The sequence below is a fragment of the Plasmodium gonderi genome, assembly GCF_002157705.1.
Source record: "Plasmodium gonderi DNA, contig: Chr13, whole genome shotgun sequence".
In the NCBI taxonomy this organism is placed as follows: Eukaryota; Apicomplexa; class Aconoidasida; order Haemosporida; family Plasmodiidae; genus Plasmodium; species Plasmodium gonderi.
The window spans coordinates 2,018,660-2,044,336 of NW_021628938.1; the positions used below are offsets into that span (position 1 = coordinate 2,018,660).

Here is a 25,677-nt window from a genome sequence, read left to right on the forward strand (position 1 = left end):
ATATATATATATATATATATCTCAGAATCGTTTCAATAGTGCTAAGAAACCGTTGCTGGAAAACTCATTAAAAATGGTATGCATAAAGTTGCAACTAAGATATAGAGAATAGTCATACACATAATTGAACAAATAGGGTTACTAAGCTTTAAAAAAAAAAAAAAAAAAACACAAACTTAAGGTTATTTGTATACGTGTAAAATTTTTAGCAGAAAAGGGAAATATATTATTTATATAAATTTTTATATTTAAAACCAACGTGTACAGTAGAATTATTGAGAAGAAAAAAAAATATGAAGAAATATAAAAAGGTAAAAGAAACAGAAAAGCGAAATGGTAAGGCTAACAGAATAATCTGGTTATTTTTTTTTTTTCACGGTAAAATAAGATTTTCCATATTTTCCACTATGCGTATGTACATGTATGAATAAGCACTTTTTATGCATATGCACCCAGATTCGTGTGAAAATATTTTTTCCCCAGATGGAAATTTTTCACACTGGACCAAATTTAATTGATGTCTTAAAAAAAAGGCAAAAATCTTTATTCTGGAAAAAAAAATATATGATAGGATATTACCAAAGTTGGTGTTGTCAACAAGATATATTCAAATTAATAACGAATAGGAAAACTTAAAAAAACATTTCGTATAGGTAACGCCAAATCGTATCCTTTCCATGAAAATGTATATGTGGATATAATTGAAAATATTTAAAATTAATAAAGTTATAACATCCTTCCTGACAACCCCCGTTGGGTACATAAAGGTAAATGAGGGGGGTGGGGGGGGTGAGGAGGAAAGAAAGTAAAATTCTAAAGGATTCTCCATAAAAACAAAAAATATATATTTTTTTTTTTATAACACTGCGTTTAATATATATATGTTACAAGTTTTAAACAGAATTATGCCTTAAGTATTCTAGCTTGGGAATGCAAGGCATGAGACTTCTTATTTTCCTGGTGTATACATTTTTCATATTACCATTTTTTAAAAATAGTTTACACCTGCTTTCTTTGATCAAATGAGATGTGTTGTTATATGGGTCTCGAATTTGTTTTTTTGATTAATCCCATTATACCATTTTTATCTTAAAATAAGTAATAAATGTAATTAAGTATATGTACATGTCACAACGCTGTTATATACGAGATTTCCATGTGGATAATTCAACCTAGTGTTTTTATTTGGACACAAGGGTCATTATGCATATCTACTCAACCTATTGTTTTGTTTTTTTAAAAAAATAGTGCCATCAATATTTAGCTTAATTCTTTGATTACACTTGCGTTGTTATTCGTCACTGTTTGTATGTGTATACCATGCGTAGAGAACACATACGTACATATGTATATGTATGTATATATATATATATATATATATGTACAAATGCATATAACGTTTCCACCACAGTACGTTCGGCATTTTACCTTACGCAACTTGCCTTTTCCTTCCACTCTTTCTTGGTTTGAATAATAAACACTATTCTCAGTTGCACATATTGCTTGCAAAAAATATGAGTAATACAAAATGCATAACACTCAGAAAAGTTATCTTCAGAACCATATTTACGAAATAAAAAAGATCACAGGAGGTGGGGGAAACACGTTTTATTTTACTAATCTGAAAATGTAGGAGAAAAGAAAAATTCAAAAATGAGTGAAAGTATGCAAATCATACATAATGCTGCTTATATGTTTGTGGATGCAAATACATGGTCGCGTACCATAAGTGATTCATGTGATATGTGTACATGTGTGGTAACTGTACATGTGTATGTGTATATATATGTACATATAAATGTACATCAATGTGCTAGGAGAAAAAAAAAAAAAAAAAAAAACACATAGCTCCATAGAAGAAAGTCGAAAAAAAAATATAACAAAAATAGAAAACCAATTTTTATAACACGTCTTAAAAATTATTTTTTTAAACTTACAAATTTTGTGTTACTGTTACTTTACATATCATCTACCAAAGTTTTTTTTTTTTTTTTTTTTTTTTTTTTTTTTTTGTATATATTTACGAATATTTTTGTCTGTTAATTATTAACTGATTTTTTCGAAAAATATAAGCAAATGTTGCAGCGGCGGTGTAGTACATGCATGTGGGTAACTGAACGTGAAATTATGGGATAAATGTATATATATATATATACATATATTTACATTTCTGTTTATATACATACACGCGCGTTTATATAATATGGGCACCCCAATACACTGCTGTTCAAAAACAGCAATATACGTATATTGGAAATCTATCCCATAAATGTTTAATTTTTTTTGTTTTTTTTTTTCTTTATCCTAAAAACTTTCTATTCATATACAAGATTATTTGCGGATTATCAAATAATCTAGTTTAGATAAAATTTTTTTCATTTTTATGAATTTTTTTTTTTTTTTTTTTTTTTTTTTTTATAAATTTTTAAAATTAAATTATACATAGTGAACAGGCAAAAAATACGAATATTTTGCCCATACGTTATTTGTGAAGTGAAACTTTTTTTGAAAATGGTTGATTGATGAATTTTTTTGAAGAATAACGTTTTAAACTAGTTTTAAAACATGTATACGTGATATGTACATATGTTTGATATGTGCGTTCCGTATTATATGCTACTCCATATACAGAAGCTTTGTACTACATGTTACTAATATACGCTTCATATATGTGTTGCATACATGTACATATCATATAAGTGATAATTTTATATGTGTAAAACAAAATAAAAAATTAAAAGAATTAAAAAAAAAGGAATCACAATTACGTAAAGACGGCACACGTTACGTACCACATTACATGTGTTATTATATGTATGTCATGACTTATGTACATATATATGTATATATTTATAATACTTTAACATGTGATATGTATTCTAATTCATATGAACATTTTGACCAATATGATATGAAAGGTATAACTTAGTATATGTGCTGTTATTATGAAGAGCCTAACATGTATATTGTTATGTGTTGTATGTATGTATAATTACCTAATGTTCAGGAAAAAAAGTTTGAGAGGGAAACATATAGGAAGAAAAGGCAACAAATGACGATTGTATGTTATTCCAAAAGTATAGGCGTAATATTAGGATGAAATTTTTGTATTTCCTAATTTGTCATTTTTTTATTATAGCTATTTACTGTTTACCATTTTTGATTTGTCATTTGTCGTTTTTCCCCTTTGCCAATTTTGGCATTTTTTCCTCCGGCCTTCCCCCTCTTTTTTTTTTTTTTTTTTTTTTCCATTTTTCTCCATTATTCACTTTTTTGGTATTTTAATTTTTTTTTTTAATCTTTTACGTAACAAGACAACGCATTTTGTGGATACCATTGTTACGTGTTTTTTTTTTTTTTTTTTTTTTTTTTTTTTTTTTTTTTTTTTTTTTTTTTTTTTTTTTTTTTTTTTTTTTTTTTTTTTTTTTTTTTTTTTTTTTTTTTTTTTTTTTTTTTTTTTTTTTTTTTTTTTTTTTTTTTTTTTTTTTTTTTTTTTTTTTTTTTTTTTTTTTTTTTTTTTTTTTTTTTTTTTTTTTTTTTTTTTTTTTTTTTTTTTTTTTTTTTTTTTTTTGTAATCTCTAAGAAACACAAATAGAAAGATAAAGAAAGAAAAAAGACACATCAAGAAAAAGTACAAAAATATAGAGGCGCAGAAGTTCTAAAGAGGAAATAGTAAGCATAGAAAATCTACGTTTACTTAAAGTAAAAAAATGGAAAACAACAAATCTTGTACAAAAACAAAAGCTTTTCTAGAGTCAAAAGATAAAAGAGAAAAAATAGATGACGACGATGACGAAGACGATAAAGAGGAGAAGTATGATAAAGACAAGCAAAAGAATAATTATAATTCTAGTGGGGGAAATGGCCATAAGAAGAAAGATGGCAAGGATAATAATGAGAGTTATAGCCACAAGGACAATGATAATGGTGGTAAAAATAATGATAAAAATCTATATAACAAGGAGTATAGTAGTGTAAATGATACTTCCCAAAAGAATGGGAATGCTAACGTTCGTAGTTCTACGAACTCAAATAATGTTATCAAAAAAATAGAACGAAAAAATAACAAACATTCACAAAGCGACAATAACGCAAAGTGCAGTAAAGATAAAAAGTCTAAGCTAAATAACAAAAAGAAAAAGAGGAATGAAAAAAATTTGGAAAAAAAAAAAAAAAACAATCTCAAACAAGGAAAAATAGATCAAGCGGGGGAAGTAAATGATGAAGAGAAGGGAGATGATGATGAGATTGAAGATGATGAAGATGAAGAAGAAGATGATGATGAGGAAGAGGAAGAGGAAGAGGAAGAAGAAGATGATGAGGAGGAAGAGGAAGAGGAAGAAGAAGATGATGAAGATGAAGACACTGCGAATGAAGAAAAAATAAAAAATAAAGCTAATAGTAAATCCACATTATCAAAAAAACAAGAAAAACAACGAAAAAGCGAGTTATTGAAGCTAGATAGTAACAATACTGTACAGTTTTATAATTTTTTAAATGATAAGATTAAAGATAAAGACGATGATGATTATGATAATAATAATAATAGTGACTCAAAAAAAGAAATATATAAAAGTAGCAATTTAAAAAAAGAAAAAAAGTTAAGAATGAGTCATACGTATGAAGAATTTTTATCAGATCATCATGATTATACATCATTAAAAGTAAATTATAAAATTAACAAAAAAAGTCATTATGATAAAACAAAAAAAAGAATCCATATGTCCATTTCCATAAATGAAAATAAGGAACGTACCGTAAATAGAAGCAGTATATGCACGGATAATGCAAAGTTTTTAAATTTTCTAAATGATAATGAAAAATATGCACATTATTTTAAAAATAGAAAAAGATTCGATAGTAGAAGAAGAAAACAGAAAAAAGCTAATATAAAAAAAAAAGAAAAAAATGATACAAAAGAGACGTTAGACAATTATATATTAAATGTGAATGAGAAAAATAAATATTATGAAATGTTTTCTAGCGAAAATATAGCTAAAGCAAAAACCCCAGTAATAGATTTTCCAGTGGAGGAAAAAACTGATGAGGCATATGTTGGTGAATTACAAGATTCTGAACAGAAGCAAAAAATAAAGGAAGAAGAGCGTATGATGAATTATGCAAATATTGTTGAAGAAGAAAAAAAAATTATAAAAGAAAAATATAAAATTAAAACTTCGGTACTTTGCAATCGAAGATTTTTTATATTCCGAAAAAAAGCATCAAGGAAAAAAAAGGAAAAAATTATTATTTTTTTAAACCATAATTATTCTGTTTGTGAAAGTGGACAATTTAATGACCATTTTTACAAAACGATTCATAAGAATGATTTGGATAATTTAGAAGAAGAGAGAATATATATTGATAACAATAAAGAAAATACAATAAAAAAAATTATATATAGAATATTTCCCCAATTTTCAATTTTTAGTTTAATCCTATATGTTACATTCATTCAGTGGGTAATATTTATCCTACTTATATCCGTCAAATCCGATTTAACTCTAACCCCATCAAGTATATTTTGAAAGGAAAAACGAAATAATATCCGTAACATTTTACGCTTGTGTATAGACCACAGGCTGCATATAACGCATATATATTGCACTGTACATTTTGTTCGAGTATGACCTTTGGTTTGGTCATATTTTTTACACAATAAATAATTGTAAATATACACCTCCTTCCCCCTTTTTAGATGATTCTTTAAAGAATTTTGGAAGCAATTTTCCACATAATATTTTTAAGAAGGCCGAATTTTATCGCCTCTTTACAGCATTATTTTTACATTCAAATTTTAATCACATTTGTGCAAATACATATGTTCAGTTAACTGTCGGATTTTTGTTAGAATATCTGTACGGAACATATGTTGTTTTTTTAGTATATGTTTTTACGGGTTAGGATGAGAACAAAAATGAAAATAAAACCAAAGAGGTTGTGAAATGAGGAATTTAAAAATTACATTTATTTTGAAATTTTGAAATTTATTTCATTCTTTTATTGTGCATAATTGTGTTTTGTAAATATTTGTGATGAAACACACAATGCACGTTGTTATATGTACCCAAACTCGCACTTTCTTTGTAGGTATATATGGAATAATATTATCATCCCCATTAACATATTGTTACTCTACCACTGAAAGCAGTAGCAGTTCTTCAGGAATTATTGGAATTTTTTTTTCAGAAATTTTAATGATGACTAATTTTAATGTAGATAAAATTAGCATCAGTGTACATTTATTTTGTTTCTTCCTCCTTCTTCTATTTCTTAAATTTTCTTTAAACACTGGCAGTATTAACATATACAGCCACTTTTTTGGTTTCCTTGGAGGTAATAATTCGTGCACATCCATTTTACCAATACTTTCAACCCCCCCATGTGTTTGCATTTATATATATATATACATACAGAGGTGCATACGAGCCTACACGAATTTATATGCACATATCACACTGAATGAATATTTTCCATACCTCGTCCGCACGCCTCACCAATTCCCACAGGTTTTTTAATCGGCATAATTTTAAAACGTAACCAATTGAAATATTTTTTGAAGAATAATTTATTAATTCAAATATTGTCCCTAGTATTTCTGATAGTAAGCTTAGCGGCAGCTATTTTTACATCAACATATGTTGTGCAAAGCTGTCCAAATTAAATTTTCAGAAAAATTAGCTCCCATTAAAATAATTAATAATGAAAAGAAAATAAAAAAAAAATAAAAAAAAAAAAATGAAAGAGGAAAGAAAAAGTATAATAACTACTAACAGAATAGAAGAAAACAATCATGAAAAATATATTATATGATTATAAAGAAAATGAAAAAAAAAAAAAAAATCACAAGATATAGACTATACGTAACATGTTGTATGTAATTTTACTGTAATTCTTTTTATGATGGTAAAACCCCTCCCCCACATTTTTGTTTTTTTTTTATCATAAGTATTCCATCTCTTTTAAACTTCGTATCATTTTTTAATTGACCTATTCGATTTAATTTTTTTTCATTTTTTATATGTATATTTACATATTTAAAGATAAATATTTTTTTGTTTCCTTTTTTTTTTTTTTTTTTTTTTTTTTTTTTTTTGTATAAAAAAAGGTTTTTTTTTTTTTTTTTTTTTTTTTTTTTTTTTTTTTTTTTTTTTTTTTTTTTTTTTTTTTTTTTTTTTTTAAAGAAAAGGATTTTTTTTTTTTTTTTTTTTTTTTTTTTTTTTTTTTTTTTTTTTCGCATTATATTATAAAATTAACAATGTGCCTTTTTTATAATTTTTTTAATGGAAGATGCTTTAATGTAAACCTTTTATTTGTGACTTTGGTATTTTAAATAATGATTATTTATTAGAATCATATATAATTTTGATTTTAGGGTTGTAGGTAAAAACATTCCTATAGTGAGAAGAAGTAAAGGAGAAAATCTCTCTATATGTTTTTTGGTTACTTATTTAGAAAGGAAAATTTTAACTCCTCATATATATAACATTCAAGTCTTCTGATTGAGCAAGACTAGGAAAAATGTTATTCCCTTTCCAAGGCAAATCAGTACATTTCGTGCGAAGGCACATATATATGTAAAACACTTCATAATTACAGATACAGTAACCAGGGTGATTGATATTTTTCTATTCTATTCTATTCTAAACTAAAGTAACATGCAACAACAAAAAAATAATAATAATGACACAAGTAGAAGGTGTCTACACCACACTTCTATCTTGTTTGCACATCTTAACACTTCCCCTTTTAACTATGCGGTTAAAGCTTATCCTAATGGAACTGGAAGCAATTACACGTTAACAGGATAATTCTAATTTCTTTTGTTCACGTGAACAGCATGAGTCAATTTCTTTGCTGGTAAAATGTGGTTAAATGTATTTTTCTTTAAATATTGCTGTTACTATGTAGTTTTTATATTGGTTTGGGTTTTGTCTTGTTTTTTTTTTTTTTTTCTTTTAGTTTATATATCCCTATATCAAGTGAATAAAATTTTATTTTTTTGTCAAATAGGGTAATAAATTAATTATATCTCTCGGTGGTGCACAAAAAATGAAAAAAATAAATAATAAAATCAATAATATAATAAACCTACAGCTGTATTTACAAAGGTTTAATAAACAAATATCTTCTGAAATAAAGCTGACAAAAAAAAAAAAAAAAAAAAAAAGAATTATGCAATATGAAATAAAAGAAGAGATATTCACATATTATTTAGCAACTATGTCATGTACGGATTCTGTACGCATTTTGTTTATTAAATGTTTACTAAAATTTTGTGTAGTATTCATTCTCAAAGTGTTGTGTCCACTGGATTACAATAACTGTCAAATTATTATACGGGTTTGCAAATAGGGAAAAATAAATTAGCCTAATAAGGTACAAGTAGAGAGTCCATATACAAATGCGTGCAATAAGTGTTTCCTTGTGTGTCGTAAGTGCAATAACCTTCATTTTGGCTCTTTTTCTTTTCATACAACATGAGCATTATAAATGATTTCATCGTATCTGTTACAGTTCTCAATCGAAATTTTGCATCCATAGAAAAAAAAAAAAAAATGATTTAATCAAAAATGAAGAGATCATTTTGATTTCTTACACTTTCAAAACACTGAATCTAAGTGATTTTATATTCCCCCTCCTTTACATTTTTCATAAAATTTACATGAGATCTCTACCTACCAACAAGAGGTGAATATTTTAGCCTTTACGAATTAAAACGATCTAGAAAGCTTTTGTACAAAATGTGGCCACAAAAACATTTGTAACGGTGTACATTTGTGTTTTATGTGTCGTGAATAAGCGGTACGTATCTAATTTTGTTTGCCAGCTCTGATGTGTTTGTGTTCATAATGTACACGTATACACACGGGTGTATGTGTGTGTTTATGTATATATATATATATATATATATATATATAGAGAGAGAGAGAGAGAGAGAGGGAGGGAGGGAAATCATTTAGGGGACACAGCGAAACATAGAGAAGCGAATAGCAAAGCATGAGACAAAAATGACTGTTGCACATGTATTTGTATATTCGTTGCATGTTCTGCATTCTTACATACACTTAAGCATTTTTATTTATTTGCGCATACAATGTTTTTTGTACTGCTAACTCGACATCTTTTATTTTTTTATTATACAAAAGATCTCACCTTTTTATAAGTTTTTTTTTTTTTTTTTTTTTTTTTTTTTTTTTTTTTTACATATATGAACATTTTTTAAATATTCACTTTTGCAAATTCGCCATACACCGATCAAGTTTTACTTTTGGCGGCTCAATACATGTTTAAATGTGAACAACTTGGACCAAATTTTATGCTGAAAAAAAATTTTTTTTTCTTATTTTTGAACAAAACATTTGTTCAACATTTTTATTAAAAACTATTTTCTTTGTTATATTTACTTTTTCTTACGCCACTAAAAGTCTCCAATCGTTAATCGTGTGTTACATTACTTGACATTACTCACTTATACATATATATGCATATGTACATATACTCTTTTTATGCCTCTTTTTTTTTTTTTCTTTTATTCTAAAACTGTACGGCATTTACCGTAATATTTGAAAAGTGAAAAAAAATTATCTGCATTACTTTGCGCCTTTTTTGTTTTTCGTTTTTCTTTTTATGATGCTTAGCATTTTTTGGTTACCGTGTAAAATTTGCTGCATACTATTTTATAGTGCATGCATATATTTCTGAGTTAACATTTGATTTTTCATTTTCCCGTTCCACAAAAGTACCTTTGCAATTATGAGTTCTGTTCAAACATGGATATATAATAAACAAAAACTGATTTGTAAAGGACAATACTTTCTTACGATCTAAAAATTTTGGGGATTTAAGTATTCATTGTTCGAGGTATCTAGGAAGGGAGCTACGCAAAAGGCCTAAAGTTAAATGACAAGAAAATTATATAAATACATATACATGCATACAAGACAACATATACTTGTAACGCATCAAATACAAAAGCAATACATGAACAAGACAAAGATAGAAAATAGCAAAAGTATCAAGGGAGGAAAAACGCTTAAGAAAGGGGGAAGAAGTATAATATACTACTGAGCAAACGATAGAGTAGTACATACACACCTACATATGTACACACAGGAATATATAAATACGAACCTATGATCTTATTTGTATACTACATTTTGTGAATAAAATGTTTATTGTAAAAAGTAGCATACACAGTGATAACACGTTGGACACGAACGCAAAAAAAGAGCATAGCAAAATAAACAAATTCTTAACCGTATTGATTGTTATACTTAACATATTTAGTCTTATATTTACGTTAATACTAGCCACGAAATTTTATCTCTGGTAATCAACAAAAAGAAAGAACAGAAGTAAACTGCGCATAGAGTTGTATATGTTAATGTGCAAGTACATGCACATGTACATGTATATATATATATATATATCACGCACATATATTTGCACACCATTTCAACTGACCCCTTATTTGTAACTTCGATTTGTTCCTTTTTTTCCAGTTCGTATAACGTAACGGCGTTCCTATTCCTCTTAACACAAACGTGTCTGTGGTCATATTTAGCGATCCTGAACATATACGATAAAAAATATATTTTTTCTTTGTCCACATTTTTCGGATTTCATTTATATACACAAGTATGTTTGAAATTTTAACTTTTTCAAAATAGTAAAGTGTAACATTTTAACATGCAACTATTTTTGTGTTTATAATAATGTACATTTACAAGCAAAAAAAAAAAATGTACCAGAATAACCACATAACATGTTTTCATATATATATATATATATACCTTTACAGTGCTACCAAAATTATGAAAAGTTATTCTTATCAGATGAAATTCAAGAATACCACTTTATGTCAATTGCCCTTTCGCATTTACCATTTCTTTATATTTGTTACGACATTGTCATATTTCAGTATGATAGTGTTTTTATAAAAAGTAATACCTAAATGTGTATCATGCATTTATATCATATAAAAAAATGTATTCATATTATAATTAGCAAATGTAAATGTAGCAAATTGATTGCTATTGAAGATAAATAGACAAAAATACGTACCACTCTTTCAACAATAATATGAAGACAAAGAGAATTTTATTATCCCACCATTTTAGTATTACCTTAATAAACATAAATAATAATTTTTTTTTTTTTTTTTCCATTCTCTCTTTCCCCCACCGCCCAATTTTTAAAGGCACATTAGAGTACACTTATAATGACAATTCCCTAATAATACTGAATTTTTTAAGGGGCATATTTTGCTCCCTATCAATTGCAATCATTTTTATAATCTCTATGATTTTAAACATACAGAATACATTTAGAACGTATCCATTGTCCAAGCTTTCGAACAACAAGACTAAAAAATACTTATGTAAGTCTTTGGCTAATCGTACAAAAGAGTGTATACATGTGTGTACATATGTATACATCATTTGTTTTTTGCTTATGTTATTTATGCATTATCTCTTTTTTATACCATAGTTATAATATACCCACACCTACAAATACCTACACTGCAGTATCCGTATTCTTGTTTTACCTGATCGATTCGCAAATAAGAATAGTCACATTTCTTTTTATCATTGAAACGTACGAAGTTAATCCTTTTAAAATATTTGTCTTTATATTTTCCCAGGTAAGGAATAATACCAAAAATTATTTATCCTTATAAATGAACATCATCTCTTTTTTTTTTTTTTTTTTTTTTTTTTTTTCAATTTAGTAATTTTTTTTTTCCCCTCCATTTCATTAATTGCAGATTATGACAATATGTGTAAGCATTGCTTTCGATACACACATTTTTAAAAACATAATTATAGGCATATCATCAATTTTAGTTTCCCCCTTATCTATTATATTACACTCCACTAACCGGTTAGATTCAGAAAAAGGAAAATTAAGAAACATCTCTATCCAGTAATATACATTAATATGTGTATATGATTAAAAAAAAAGGTTCATGACTAAATAAATATATTATTTTCCCATTTTTCTTTTTTTTTTTTTTTTACTGGATGTAGAAATTATAGCAATGAAAGGGTTGTAAGGCTTAGCAAGTTGTTAATAAATTTTCGTTTCTTTGAATTTTTTTTAATACTTTTTTATGGGTCCCTATATTATGATGATGAAGAAATAGGAAACGCCTTTATATTATATATACAGTAAGATAGTCCCTTGAAACAATTGTGAAATTAGCTCATTTTTGATTATCATTGGAGAATTTTTTGCGCTGCGTTGCTTTAATTTCCTTTTGCTCCTTTTGTTGCCCCCTGTATTTTATTCACGTATATGTCTACTTATTTGTTTCCTTATTTGTTTACCTATTTGTTTGCTTACTTATTTACTTATCTACTAATTTTTTTTTTTTTTTCCATTCTCCCTTTCACCCCCCATCCCCTGTAGGCTCATTAACTTAATATTGCTGTTTTTTCTTATAATTATTTATAAAAAAGTACTGTCTTATAAGAGAAAATTTGACGAAAACATGGACGAACTGAATGTAGATTTGTATAACAATATAAATGATAGTTAGGTGAATCCATCGGTATATGCGTTTTTATGTGTAGGTCAAGGTATATGATATAATATGTGCGTAAATACATATATCTACGTATGTAAAAAATCGTGTATTCATTTCACAAACTCATGTATTTTGTTTTATGTAACATGTTTGTATGCAACGAATTTGTATAATTCCTATCAGTCCAAAAAATATAAAAACTTTTTTGTCATTAAATATTATTTAATTAATCACATTAATTCGTAAAAAAAAAAAAAACAAGAGTTATACATATTCAATTGCAGCACATTTTTTTTTTTTTTTTTTTTTTTTTTCATTTATTTAATTTTTTATTTTATTTTATTTTTTTATTTTTTTTTTTTTTTTGTCTCTAATTTTATCTATACAATAACAATCTTGTCGCATTTAAAATAGCCAAAACTACATCCTCATCAATATGTTTACCTGCATGAAGAGAGGAGAAAATGCTTTTAATTAATTAAAAAAAAATAAATAAAAAAAAATATAAACTATTTTGGGGAATTATATTTTTCTTTTTCTTTTCTTTTTTTTTGTTCATTTTTTTATCCGCATTTTCAAAAGATACATTTAAATTTGCTGAAAGATGACATGTAGTGAATATCCTTATCGTTGTCTTTTATATTTTTTTTATATGTTTCTAAGTAATCTTCCAAATTGTCAATAACATTTTTATTAGCTGTGGAGACGAGCATGTGTGGAATGTGTAGTATTTAATTGTCAAATTATTCGTGTTTTAATTTGTATAGTTTGTCACCACAGGTGTTGTGAATATAATTATTTTTTTATTCAAAGATGTTAATGACTTATTTCTTATCCTAATTACCACCGGTTTCGTATGAGCCCATTGTTCCATCTCTATTTATAAGGAATGCCTACCAAATAATAGCGGACAAAAAATAACAAGATTGAGAAGGTAAGAAATTGTGAAAAATGATTAACTCAAAAAATTATCTCGAAAAATTAGGAAATTACTTCGTATGCAAGGGAGGATATGCAATGAAATGTCGCGAGGTCGAGGTCCTTTTTTGTTACAATATTCAGTATGATCTTCAAAATCTACAGTGCAAAATGAGTGGAGGGGGGGGAGAATATGTTCAGTGTATAAATATGTGTATGTATATATATATATATATATATATTCGGATATAGGCGAACAGGTAGCCATTTTTGTGTGAACATATTATAAGCTAAAAGTTCAGAGTATTCAAAACACATTGCAAGCACCTTTTCACTGTACAGCTTCAGGTCGAACCACAGTGGCTTTATTTTGACAATCTATCGAAAAGATACATATACGTCATAAGGTGATGATATACACATATGAGATGACACTTAGGGGAATATATAAAAGGAGCCATTTTTTTTTTTTTTTTTTTTTTTTTTTTTGTTATATTTTGAGGAAGATAATGTCTTAATGTCTAATGATGTATAAATATATGAAAAGATGTATATCCAAAATTATATGTACTAACTATGAGTAGAAAAAATAACTTGTGAATGAGAAATTTCTGATCCCTATTTAACCGTAATATGAATCTTAAAAAAAACGGTCGGAATGAATAAATGGAGTTAAAGCAAAATGACTTTGTTTGTAAATTCAAAATCGATGAAAGTAGTAGGACGTTAAGTATTGCGAATAGTAAATTGTTCACAGTTTCGTTCCACTCCTAATAATAAGGCGAAAAAATAAGGGGCAATGAATTTACAGAAAATATATATTTCATCTGGTATATGTACATGTATATGTACATGCATATGTATATGCATATGCGTTTGTGGCAGGGACAGTGAATTTTTAACAAAATTATAGACATTCCAAAGAGGAGATAATTATTATAGGAAGGAGTGTAAATATATTGATGCTCTAATTTTTCGCCGTTCAAAATTCATCATTTATATAGAAATTATTTAACATTTAAATAGGAACTATTTATAAGGATGATAAAAAAGTCTAGGGTCTCGTCCTCTAGTAATACAACGTCCTGCCGAAAATTAAAACATGTCAAAAGAGAGAGTGTATCCAAGTGAACATGTTAATAAGTCAAACAGATGAGACATGTGACATGAGTATTCTTATTCTAATTAAGAATAAACAAAGGAGAAAAAAAAAAAAAAATGGCACACAAAGGGCGTGAGAAAAGTATTACAATGATACATATATATTACATTTGTTAGAAGCAAACTTAGTAGGAGAGATAAAGAAGAAATTCTAAGATTCATATTTGTACTGTTGACCAAAGGGTAAAACAAACTACGTCTAATAACATATTTTTCTCGATTAGTATCACATTCTGTTAATGTAGGAAATTTATTATTGGGTGGTATTATTTCGTCAGTATATTTATCAAATGATGTTGACACTTTCATTAGTAATGGGGAACTTTTTTGTGGTATATCAGGTAAGGGTAAAATGAGTAAAGATAATATTAAAAAAGATAAACTCATAAAATAATAATTGCAAAATTGTATGCAATATAACAACATTTGTATTAAAGCTATAGAGGAGGATAGCACCTTTATATTTTGTATTTGTTTATATTTTCTACAAAATAAAATTAAATTTATAATAAAATAAAAAAAAGAATTTTCAAATTTTAAATGAACATCAAGTATCTCATCAATGTTCTCCTTTACATTTGCATTTTTGTTAAAAAATATTGTTAAGGAAGTTTTAATATAATGTGTTAATTTCTGTAACACTGTAATTATATTAAAAATATCTGTCTGCGTATATACTTCTAGATTTTCAAAAAATATAAAAAAAAAAGAAAATATATCATTAATTTCGTCTTCTGCTTTTACAATTGTGTGCATATGTTTAATAACGGCGTTCATAATTTTGTATAAACTCATAGTTTTGTAATGATCTGAAGAATATTTTCTCAGTTTAACTATTAAATAATAAACATATATTGCATGATTATTTTGGATATTGTTCATTTCGACGTTTTCAAAAATTTTCTGTACTAAATCCTGTAGCAAAAAAAAAAAAATGGAAAAATAAAAGGAGGTATAATATAAAGTTATGTTTCGGACATGTACGTGATCTCTAACTACTATGAGTAGGAGTTATTATATGTTTTCGCATCTGGTATATCATGTGGAAAATTGTAGAACCGTAAAATGTTTTCATCATCCATTCTATCCATGTATCGTATTTTCTCAACTCATTTTCTCTAAAGTTGTAACTAAATCCTCTAAATTACCTCATTTTTTGAAATAGATAAGTAGAGCCTGTTATCCACTTGCTCAGGCTGGTTAGAAGTGTACAAAGATAACTCCAATTTGATTACATGCATGATGAAGGAAAAGTAGTTGCTATATGTACTGTTACTAATTTTCAAGGAAAAGATACAGTCAAGAACGAAGTATATATTTTTAATTTTTTTTATATTTATCCATAAATGCAAATTTATTTTGTGCATCTCTTTTTTGATGCACTTAAAAACTGATGCAATTTTCCCTTTGGTTATAAAATAATAAGAATAGGATAAAGACATAAATAAAAAGAGTGGATTCATATTAATATCATAATCGTTAAAAGAAAAAAGGTTTTCCACATAATTATCCTCCCTACTGACATTTAATTTCTTTTCAATAAATTTTTTATCATAAATTAGACACAGGTAAAAAATATATATCACCGTTTCTATTACCCCTTCCTTGTCATTAAAGTTAAAGAGTAAAACTTTGGTAAAATAAAAGTCGTGTTTATTTATTATTTCGATCAAAATCTCTTTCATATTTTCTCTTTCCTTTAACATTCCATCTTCTTCATGGATTAGTAAGTGCAGAATTCTGTAGCATTCGGCGTCTTGCGCATAAAAGGGAGAGGGGAAAATGGAAAGAAAAAATGGGTATAAAAAAAGTGTACCAAAAATGGGTATAAAAAAAGTGTATCAAAAATGGGTGCTGAAAAAGTTCATCAAAAATGAACCCCCAATGGAACCGCGTAATATGAAATACAGATACATTGTTCAAAAAAAAAAACAATTACGTGAAAAGATTAGATATCATTTCATATTATCACATTGAAATTACCATAATTTTTGCTAGATACATACTGAAAGAATAGGGTGAACGGCTTACTTTTTATTAAGACCTTTCTCATTTTATTTTGGTACATTTCAAAGTTTATCACAATTGATTTGCCTTCTTCATCCAATATGGTTTCATCCTTTTCATTGACATCTACATCATCTATACTTTTTCCACTTGTGTACGTCGATTCAGCTGTTGATCTTTGCAAATTTCTAGACAAAAGGTCATCCAGATTACTTAGAACATTCGAAAATAAATGAAAGAAGGGAGTAAAGAAGGAAGAAAAAAATAGACTGGTGCTTATATTTCGAAAAAGCTTTTTTTTTCTACATATATTTTCAAAGATAAATATACAAGAAAGGTACAAGAATTTGATAAAATATATAGTGTCACTTTTGAAAGGATTATTATTCTCTTTCATAATTTTTCTAAAAAAAGAATGTAGATCAATAAATAAATAAAGAACTAGTTTTACAAATGTTAGGATTTGCAACTCATTTCCATTTTCTGTATTTTCCTGTTCGTCTATAATTTTAAGATTATTTAAAATCCTTTCATTTTTATTTAAAATATAAATTAGAGAATATAGTAATTTCATAACTACCACAGATATTTCCCATAAATAATCATTTTTCTCATTAAAAATGAGTTCTACGTATACATCTTCCTTATTTGCATTTACCATTTTAATCATTTTTGAGCATGTTTTTAATACTTTAAAAAGAGCTGAAATATTGGTTATATAAACCTTTTCCATTATATCGTTTGTATGTCTGTTTTCGTTTCTCCCATTTTTACAGAGAAGAAAATCATCACATGGTCTTTCTTCATCTAATTTTTTTCGAAAATTTTCGTTTACATTATTTTTTTCCCTAATGCATGTGTCCCCAAGGGAGGGATTCTGGTGTTCACCTTCATCAATGATTCCATCCGTTGTCTTACTTTTCTGTTTATTCAATCTATCAGACATGTAAGGTTTTTTTTTTAAATGAATACCCAATGATATTGCGTTATCATGAAAAGTATACATTTTATTAGTATCATTTTCAGCCGCTTCACATTGTTTCATTGATACATATTGCTCCTCCTTCGCACCTTCATCTTTTTCAAATATAAAATTTTCAAAGAAAGAAACAATGTCTTTAACTTTTGTAGGAACTGCATTAGGTGATACCACTATGAAGGTTATTGTATTGATGATTTTAAAAACATGAAATATTTTTAAAGATGCATGGGATATATCTATCAGCATATTTAGAGCTTTTAAAAAGTGAAAAAAGTTGGAATAATCATTACTAATCTGATTATATGAATTATTACTTTTATTTACATATTTTAAAATTATATCAATTAAGACATCGATCATGTAATGTGCATGAGTATGAGAAAAAAGAGAATTGTGAATAAAAAAAATAACTAAAAATTTTAATGCCTTTTCCCTTAAACATTCATGTTTTGTATTTGATAAGAAATCGAATACCCATTCTATTAGTGACGTATTGGATAAAATAATGTTCACAATTCTTTTATCAACACTACAAAACTTATAAAATATTTCTAGGCATTTCATTTGTATATCTCTACTAAAATGGTTTAACAATGTTTCTTGTAAATTATCACATAAAATAATGAAAATCTGTATATTTCCCGTTTCCTTTAGCATGTTCAAATCATCGTTACTTCGATTCATTGAATCTGTGTCGTAGCAATGTTCTGCATGCATAACATCATTGTTGTTATGTGTACCAGAATCTGTATTGGACGTTTTGGAAAATATACTTGGGCTGCTTCTTCCCTCTTCTGCATTTATCTCTTCAGTATTTTCGTAATTGTTTGCTTCCTTTTCTTCTTTTCTCTCACCTCCGTCATGAAAGTGCTGCACACATAATGATTCTAGTGGATCCCACACATTTAAACATCCACCCTTATACGATTCTAGTCTTTCATCCATTGCATATTCTTCTACACTCTTTTTACTCGTGGAAAAATCTTCTATCTCTTCACCAGGAGTAAACTTTTCTACTTCTTCTATCTCTTCACCGGAGGTAAACTTATCTACCTCTTCTGTCTCTTCACCCGCAGCAAACGCTTCTAACCCTTTTGCTCTGGAGCTACCACTGCCACAATAATTCAGAATTCTTGCACTATTAATACCTTGAGTAGTGGAATTTATATCATAGTAATAATCCAATTTGGGGGACATTTTTTTATTTTTCCACCCAATCGTTTCTTGGGAAACACAACCAATATCACAATTATGTTCATTTTTAAAAAAATCCGAATCGCGTGATGTATTGTTTTCGTAATTATTACTGTACTTCTCAGAATCATTAATGTCTATCAAATCTTCCCCTGAGTCCGTGTCTCTTCTTATTAGTGTATTCTTTTGTTGTAACAGTTTTAAACACAATTTGTTTCCCTGCTTTTGCTGTGTAAATAATGCATTAATTTTTTGTTCTTCTTCTCGTGGCATAACATCAAATGTGTCACTGCTATATGAATTTATTATGGAATGATGTTCATCCATTTGGTTGCATATGTCTGCACTTGAGATATTTTTATTTTCACGGCAAAATATATTTAAAATAGTTTTTTCATTTTGCATATGCACGAGATTTACATTTTTTAATTTGACTTTTGTTTCTTTAACGTAATTTTCATTATGTTCTTTTTTACTGTTTTTCCATTGGTAAATATTCCTACCCTTTTGATTACTTTGTGTAATTTCGTTTTTACTCGTTTCAACATCATTTTCATTCTTATAATTCTGGCAACGTTTATGAATCCATTCAGGTGAGTCAGTTTCACAATCTTCATAGCTGTCGTCATTTTTTCTCAATAGATGGTTGTAAGGGAAGTTATTCTTGTGTGTGCTATTTTTGCTACCCCTTCTGCTATTACCACTGCTGCTTCTTCTATTACCTCTGCGGATTCTACTATTGCCAGTGCCGATTCTGCTATTATCACTGCTGCGTCTGCTATTGCCTCCGCTAATGTTGCTGCTTCTCTGGCTATCTCGGTTGTTGCTAATATATGGATCGCTGCTACTGCGTTTGCCTGAGTGTGAATGTTCGAGGGAGTTAAAAGAAAAATTTCTACAATGCGGAGAGGAGGAGTCGAGAGGGACTTTTCGATTATTTTCTGTGTGTTTCACCAACTGATTTTGCACATCCTTTTGTGTACCAAAAATGATTGTGTTAAAAAAATATATTATGTCATTGTAATTTTTCGTAATTATATAAATAAATTCAATGTAGTAATTGCACAGCTGCGTGTTTTTGCTAGTGCACTTGAAATTTATAATAAGATTTGTAAAAAAACTCTTCAACAATTCTTTATCAATTTGCCATAGCGAATTGTCACACCACAGTTTAAAAATTATTTGGAGTGTGAGCAGCACTTCGTTGCAGTTATTACGGTTGTAATCACCATTACTACTACTGTTGCATTGCTTTGGCCGATTTAAACATTTATCCGAATCTGGAATTAAATTTTTTTTTTCTGTTCCATTTTTTAAATTATCAGATATTGCATAATTTTCTACAAATAATTTCATAAATTCTTCAATAAATGCTGACTCCTTCTTCAATGTACTATGTATAATTTCTACATCATCCATTAAATTTTTTAATAATTTAAAAATGAAAAAATACTTTTTCTTATTAGTAGAAAATTTTTTTAGCCTAACAAGCACGCATGTATAAATTGCGTCTCTAAAAACATTACGCAAATCTTCAGAACAAGTGCTTAAAAATTCTTTGCATGCATTTGTTGCTAAGGTAATTAATTCATTGTTTACTGCATCTGCATAACAATCCTTCTTATTATCATCTTCCATGTTAATATTCGCACGTTTCTCCACATTTCCACTCGTCCTGTGTTTCCTATCACGCACTCTTTTACTATCCGGATAAAGATTCCTCTTATGCTTTTTATCATTGATTTCACCACGAATTTTATTGTTCTCTGTGTCACTGTCCATGTCACTGATTTTATCAAGACACCTTGAACTCTTCCAACCAAAGGCTCTGTCAAAACTTTTTCCAAGATCCTTTGTATTTACTCCATTTACAGCATCATTACCACTTTTGGATGCTCCTTCTAAATAACTAAATGTATTTGATAAAAACAAGGTGTGATCAAGTAGGAAAAAAGAAAAATGGTATCGAAAGTCTTGACAGTTCTTTATGGAGTATATTTCATTCACGCTTTTAAATAGCATATATTTTTTATATAAAGGAGATTTCTTAAAAAATATTTTATTCATGCATTGCACACATAAAATATTTTGCCATTTGTCGATAAACACTTTGTCATGATTTTCTATTCCATGTTCATCCGTTCGCATTAGCAAAACTTCATTAAATAATATGTTCAGTTTTATTTCCATTAGGTGTTTATTTAGGAATAAAATTTTTAGTTTCTAACACAAGTGTATATATCTATATGTTTCTACTCTACTTCTTTTTGTGCAGTGTGAATGTTTTTTTTTTTTTTTTTTCCCTATATATTTCACTACTGTTGTTTCTTGTCCCAATTGTGTTCAAATACTAGTACACTCGTTGTCGAACAAAGACATAATCAGAATCGAATAGAACAATAAAGGAAAATGTGATGAATAAATTTTGCAATCTATTGGATGGAGGGGGAAAAAAAAAAAAAAATTACATCAATCGGCACATAAGCAAGATAGTTTCACGAGAAAAAATTGCAACAGTAACTACCCTTGCACATTGTTACGCTTCAGCAGCGGAAAAGATATTTCTTATTTTCACCACTTTCCTTTTCAATATACCAATGTTTAGGAATGTTAGCAATGGAAAATTAGAAAATGAACTACTATTTATTTTTTATGCATGCATTGTTTTTTCATGGGATATACAACAGGTGAGTGAAAACATTTATGATCAATAAACCTGTTCTTTTGATTAGTAGCGCTTGTCTTAAATTATGCGCTCTTGCATAATTTAGCATGAACACAAAATTTGCTTGCAACTTGTATATATATATATATATATATATATATATATATATATACATGTACATTTTGTTATTTTTTTATTCCTTATTTATTTATTTTTATTATTATTTTATTTATTTATTTTTTTTTTTACAGAGCTTGCACCTTTTGAGCTTTTCTTTTTATTGATGTGGCTTTTCCTTTTTTATACGAATGCACAATAAGGCTTTTTTTTAAATAAAAATAAAAAGAAACGTTTTTTTTTTTTTTTTTTTTTTTTCGTATGGTTTAAGTGACGTAACATAGGTCAATCATGAAATAGAGTAATAATAAAACAATATAATGTCCATTAAAAAGATAAAACTAGGCCACCTAAAAGGATACGGACATAAAATAATATGAAAAGTCCCTGTCCACAGGAACTCATTTGTCTAACCCATTTAAATGTAACTTTTTATACACCTTTTCTTTAATTATTAATTTAGAAAAAAAAAAAAAAAAAAAATTTATTATTTTGTTCTAAAAAATTTGATTGTGAAATATAAATTTATAGAAATTATCATAAAAAAATAGGATTGCAACAAAACAGTGATAAAATTAGGTCATACTCACATAACAACTGAATGATATTAGGGTGATAAATAATAATTGTGTTCATTATTTATTATCAATCTTTTTTTCTTTTTTCGTTTCTTAATAAATAAGTACATGCCTATAAAGCATTTAATTCTGTAACAAATGAATAATCCAACATATCTACGTACTCATATACGTATATGCTTGTGTATATATATATATATATATATGCGTATATATGTCCATACATGGATATATGAAGCATAAGTTATACATAAAAAAAAAGTACATGAGGGGTACACACACAGACAGGAATGAATCCACATGCTTGTTCGCACAAATTTGTAAAAAAAAAAAAAAAAAACAAAAGAAACCAACGGAATACATAAAAAATGCATAATGTATATAACATATATACATGAACATAAATACACATAAATCTGAAACAATTTTCAAATAAGATACAGAAAAAAAAAAAAAAAAAAAAATTATTGCTGTATTCAATTTTGTTCTACAAAAAAATTGAAACAGTTTACATATCAACATGAAAGTGTGCAACGTCAAAGTCGATTTCTATATATTCCTCTAGAGTGATTGGAGGTAGTTTCTTATACTTCCTCTTAACATTATACACATGAAAATCACTTCTACAATGTACTTTATAGTTACTTTTTTCAATTTTTGTTAAACAGCTTGTGCACATTATTACGGTTTCGCTTTTTCGCTTATCATTTGGTTCTTCCTTTATTTGTTCATGCGCTACCGTTGATGATACTTCATTTTTGTCATCATTCTGATAATTACATTGGTCTCCTCCATTATTATTTATATTTGAAGCATCAAGAATGGGTTTCTTCGCATCATGGCGATGGTTACTACTGCTTCTAATACTATTCTTGTTATGGATTACCTTACCGTTAGTATCACTATTTAGGTTATTATCCATCATTATATTTCCACCATTAGCTTTGGTTTTCCTCCTTATTACATCATCTGCTTCGTTTATTGAATTTTCCGTGGTATTCTTTTTCTTTTTATTTGCTGAGGCTATTTTAACGTTATTGTTTAGAATTTTACTAGAACAGTTCTTCTTATACTTCTTGGTGAAGGCGTCCACGAATTTATATACACATGGATAGCATAAGAACACGATTTTATGTATTTCAAATTTCCTTCCATTTCTTTCCTTTTCGTGTTTATTCCTTTTTTGTTTTGTTTTTACCTTATCATCACTTCTGATGAGCTCGTTCGTTCTCTTTTCATTATTCTGTAAACATGTATCATTTTGTTTATTTCCTTTTATTTCAACATTTAAATTAACATCTAACAAATCATTTATTTCTTTTTTATCACTTTTTAAAATATTTACACTTTTTTCCTTTTCATTAGCGTAATTTTCGTTAGTCCAACGGTTTGTTCCTTCTTCGCCTTCTTCTTCGTCTTCTCCTTCCTCCTCCTCTTTGTCGTTTTTATGCTCATCTTCATTAGACCTGGTCATATGGATACTTTCGTCTGAGATATTTTTACCATTAGTGATCAAATTTAAGAGATTGTTTTCGTCTTCGCTGCATGTATCTTTTTGTCGGATTTCTTTGTTTCTATCATCATTTTCATCATCATGATATTCTTTTTCAATTTCCGTTCTGATGTTGTTATATGTACTATTCTTCGTGCAATCAATTGAGCATGGATTTCCTACAAATTCTATATTTTTTTTAAAATTTATCTGAGAGGATTCACATGACAGGTCAATATGATTTTTCTTTGTGTTATGTGGACACATACCATTTTTTATTTCTTTATTTTTCTCTATGTCGACATGTTCATCATACATGTGATTATTTTGAGAATCCACAAGTTCTTCTCTTTTAATGTTATTGGTTAAATTTTGTTCTTCTATGATAACATTATTACTATTAAGAAATTTTACAACGTCATCTCTTATAATATCATCACAAATTATTTGTATTCTCATAAATGCCCTTTGGATAACGTCGTTATATTCTTTACTTAAAATATCAAAAACTTTTAGCGCTTGTTTCTTTGCACTATCATCTATGTTTATGCTATACCCAATGTTCCTTACCATACCTATAATGTTTTGATATTTTGAAGATTATAACAAAAGGTATTGTATAAGTGTAAGAATCGAGTTAGGCCAAATGAACAGTGCACTTGTAACATATGCACATATATATAATACATATATGAATATACAAGCCAAAAATACACTTTTCAAGAGCAGAGTAGGGACCTTAAACCTTAAATATACTTACTTTCAATCATATTTGTTGAGAGCGGATATCCTGTTTGAGGATTTACACTAATTTCATGAAGAATTTCAATCATGTCTTTGTAGATTTTTTCCTTCAAAATTGATCTCTCTTTATTGCTTATTTGTAAAGTACCTTCCGTTTAATGGTAAATATTATATTGTAAAAAAAAAAAAAAAAAAAAAAAAAAAGAATGTTTTGAAGTCATGTAAAATAAGTCTTGTATACACCAAAAATGAAAAAAATAATAAAGAAAAAAAAAAAAAAAACATATATATGTCCTCTCTTCTTACCTTTCTCTAAAATTGTTTTACAAATTTCATAATTGTTATCCGAATTAAAGCAAGAATTTAGTTCTGATTTTTTGGCTATTTCTCCCTTCGATATGTTTGTAAAAATTAAGTGCGATTGCAGAACGTCATCTATGTTCAGCTCAATTCCTTCAGATGAAAAAAATGGGGATTAAGATGTACGTACGTGGGAAAATGCTTACAGCACTAAAATATGTGAGGTGATATATGTATGAGGTTGATATTTTTTTATCTTTCAATATCATTTTTCAATGCTTTAAACATACCATTTCTCCAGTCAATTATTTTGTTCTTATAACAAGCTATTTCGAACTTTTTCCCCTTGTGTTTGTATTTCACTATAGCAACATTGGTGAACTTCACTTGATTTATCGGTTGAAATAGTGCCCCCATTGTTACTTCATGTTTAATGATACAGTAATGAGAATCTTTTTAATGTGAAACAGGAAACGCCAAAAGGGTGTGTGTGTGTGTGTATGGGGTGTATTATATGTGTACGTAAGGATGTAAATTTGTATACATGTGTAGTAAGTCCAACTTTCACATAAACTTCTTTACAGGTTAGTCACTATGGGGATTGGTATATATAAATATATATCAGATTGTTTACGCGTAGCAGTGCTCATCTAGCCATATGTTCATGCAAAAGAAGTAGTTTGTATATAAATCCAGAAGAAGGGTATATAACGCAGAGGTTAAGTATTATGTATTATCAATGTAAAAAATAAAAAAGGAGCATTGGGGAATTGGTATGTTGGTATACTTTTTTTTAAAACAAGTTTTTTCTTGTGTTTTTTTTTTTTTTTTTATTTTAATATATGTATATATTTATATGAGTACTCATATAAATGTAAATGTACATAATTAGGTATATAAAAGCTCACATTCTTTACTTCACAATGTTCTTTTCACATGAAAAAATAACTGATCTGATATCCTAACAAAAACTACGTTCTCATAGAC

At 27.5% G+C, this 25,677-nt stretch overlaps 4 protein-coding genes across 4 annotated transcripts; 2 read left to right on the forward strand and 2 right to left on the reverse strand.

Moving 5' to 3' along the window:
• Positions 1 to 3,710: 3,710 nt before the first annotated feature.
• On the forward strand, positions 3,711 to 6,664 carry PGO_133760 (rhomboid protease ROM8; the record flags this gene model as incomplete). The annotated part of the gene is made up of 4 exons (XM_028689892.1): positions 3,711 to 5,517; positions 5,699 to 5,899; positions 6,091 to 6,336; positions 6,510 to 6,664. The coding sequence occupies 4 exons, from the start codon at positions 3,711 to 3,713 to the stop codon at positions 6,662 to 6,664; spliced, it is 2,409 nt and encodes an 802-aa protein (XP_028545693.1).
• Positions 6,665 to 10,171: 3,507 nt separating this feature from the next.
• PGO_133770 (hypothetical protein, conserved) lies at positions 10,172 to 12,544 on the forward strand (the record flags this gene model as incomplete). The annotated part of the gene is made up of 8 exons (XM_028689893.1): positions 10,172 to 10,332; positions 10,506 to 10,641; positions 10,805 to 10,946; positions 11,204 to 11,383; positions 11,532 to 11,647; positions 11,771 to 11,886; positions 12,033 to 12,173; positions 12,415 to 12,544. The coding sequence occupies 8 exons, from the start codon at positions 10,172 to 10,174 to the stop codon at positions 12,542 to 12,544; spliced, it is 1,122 nt and encodes a 373-aa protein (XP_028545694.1).
• Positions 12,545 to 12,908: 364 nt separating this feature from the next.
• PGO_133780 (hypothetical protein, conserved) lies at positions 12,909 to 20,984 on the reverse strand (the record flags this gene model as incomplete). The annotated part of the gene is made up of 10 exons (XM_028689894.1): positions 12,909 to 12,976; positions 13,119 to 13,229; positions 13,380 to 13,425; positions 13,526 to 13,609; positions 13,778 to 13,824; positions 14,022 to 14,220; positions 14,467 to 14,535; positions 14,720 to 15,526; positions 15,760 to 16,367; positions 16,595 to 20,984. 10 exons carry the CDS (start codon positions 20,982 to 20,984, stop codon positions 12,909 to 12,911), a joined length of 6,429 nt encoding a protein of 2,142 aa, XP_028545695.1.
• A 1,678-nt stretch (positions 20,985 to 22,662) lies between these two features.
• Positions 22,663 to 25,107, reverse strand: PGO_133790 (ribosome maturation protein SBDS; the record flags this gene model as incomplete). The annotated part of the gene is made up of 3 exons (XM_028689895.1): positions 22,663 to 24,221; positions 24,697 to 24,843; positions 24,981 to 25,107. 3 exons carry the CDS (start codon positions 25,105 to 25,107, stop codon positions 22,663 to 22,665), a joined length of 1,833 nt encoding a protein of 610 aa, XP_028545696.1.
• Between the last annotated feature and the right edge of the window lie 570 nt (positions 25,108 to 25,677).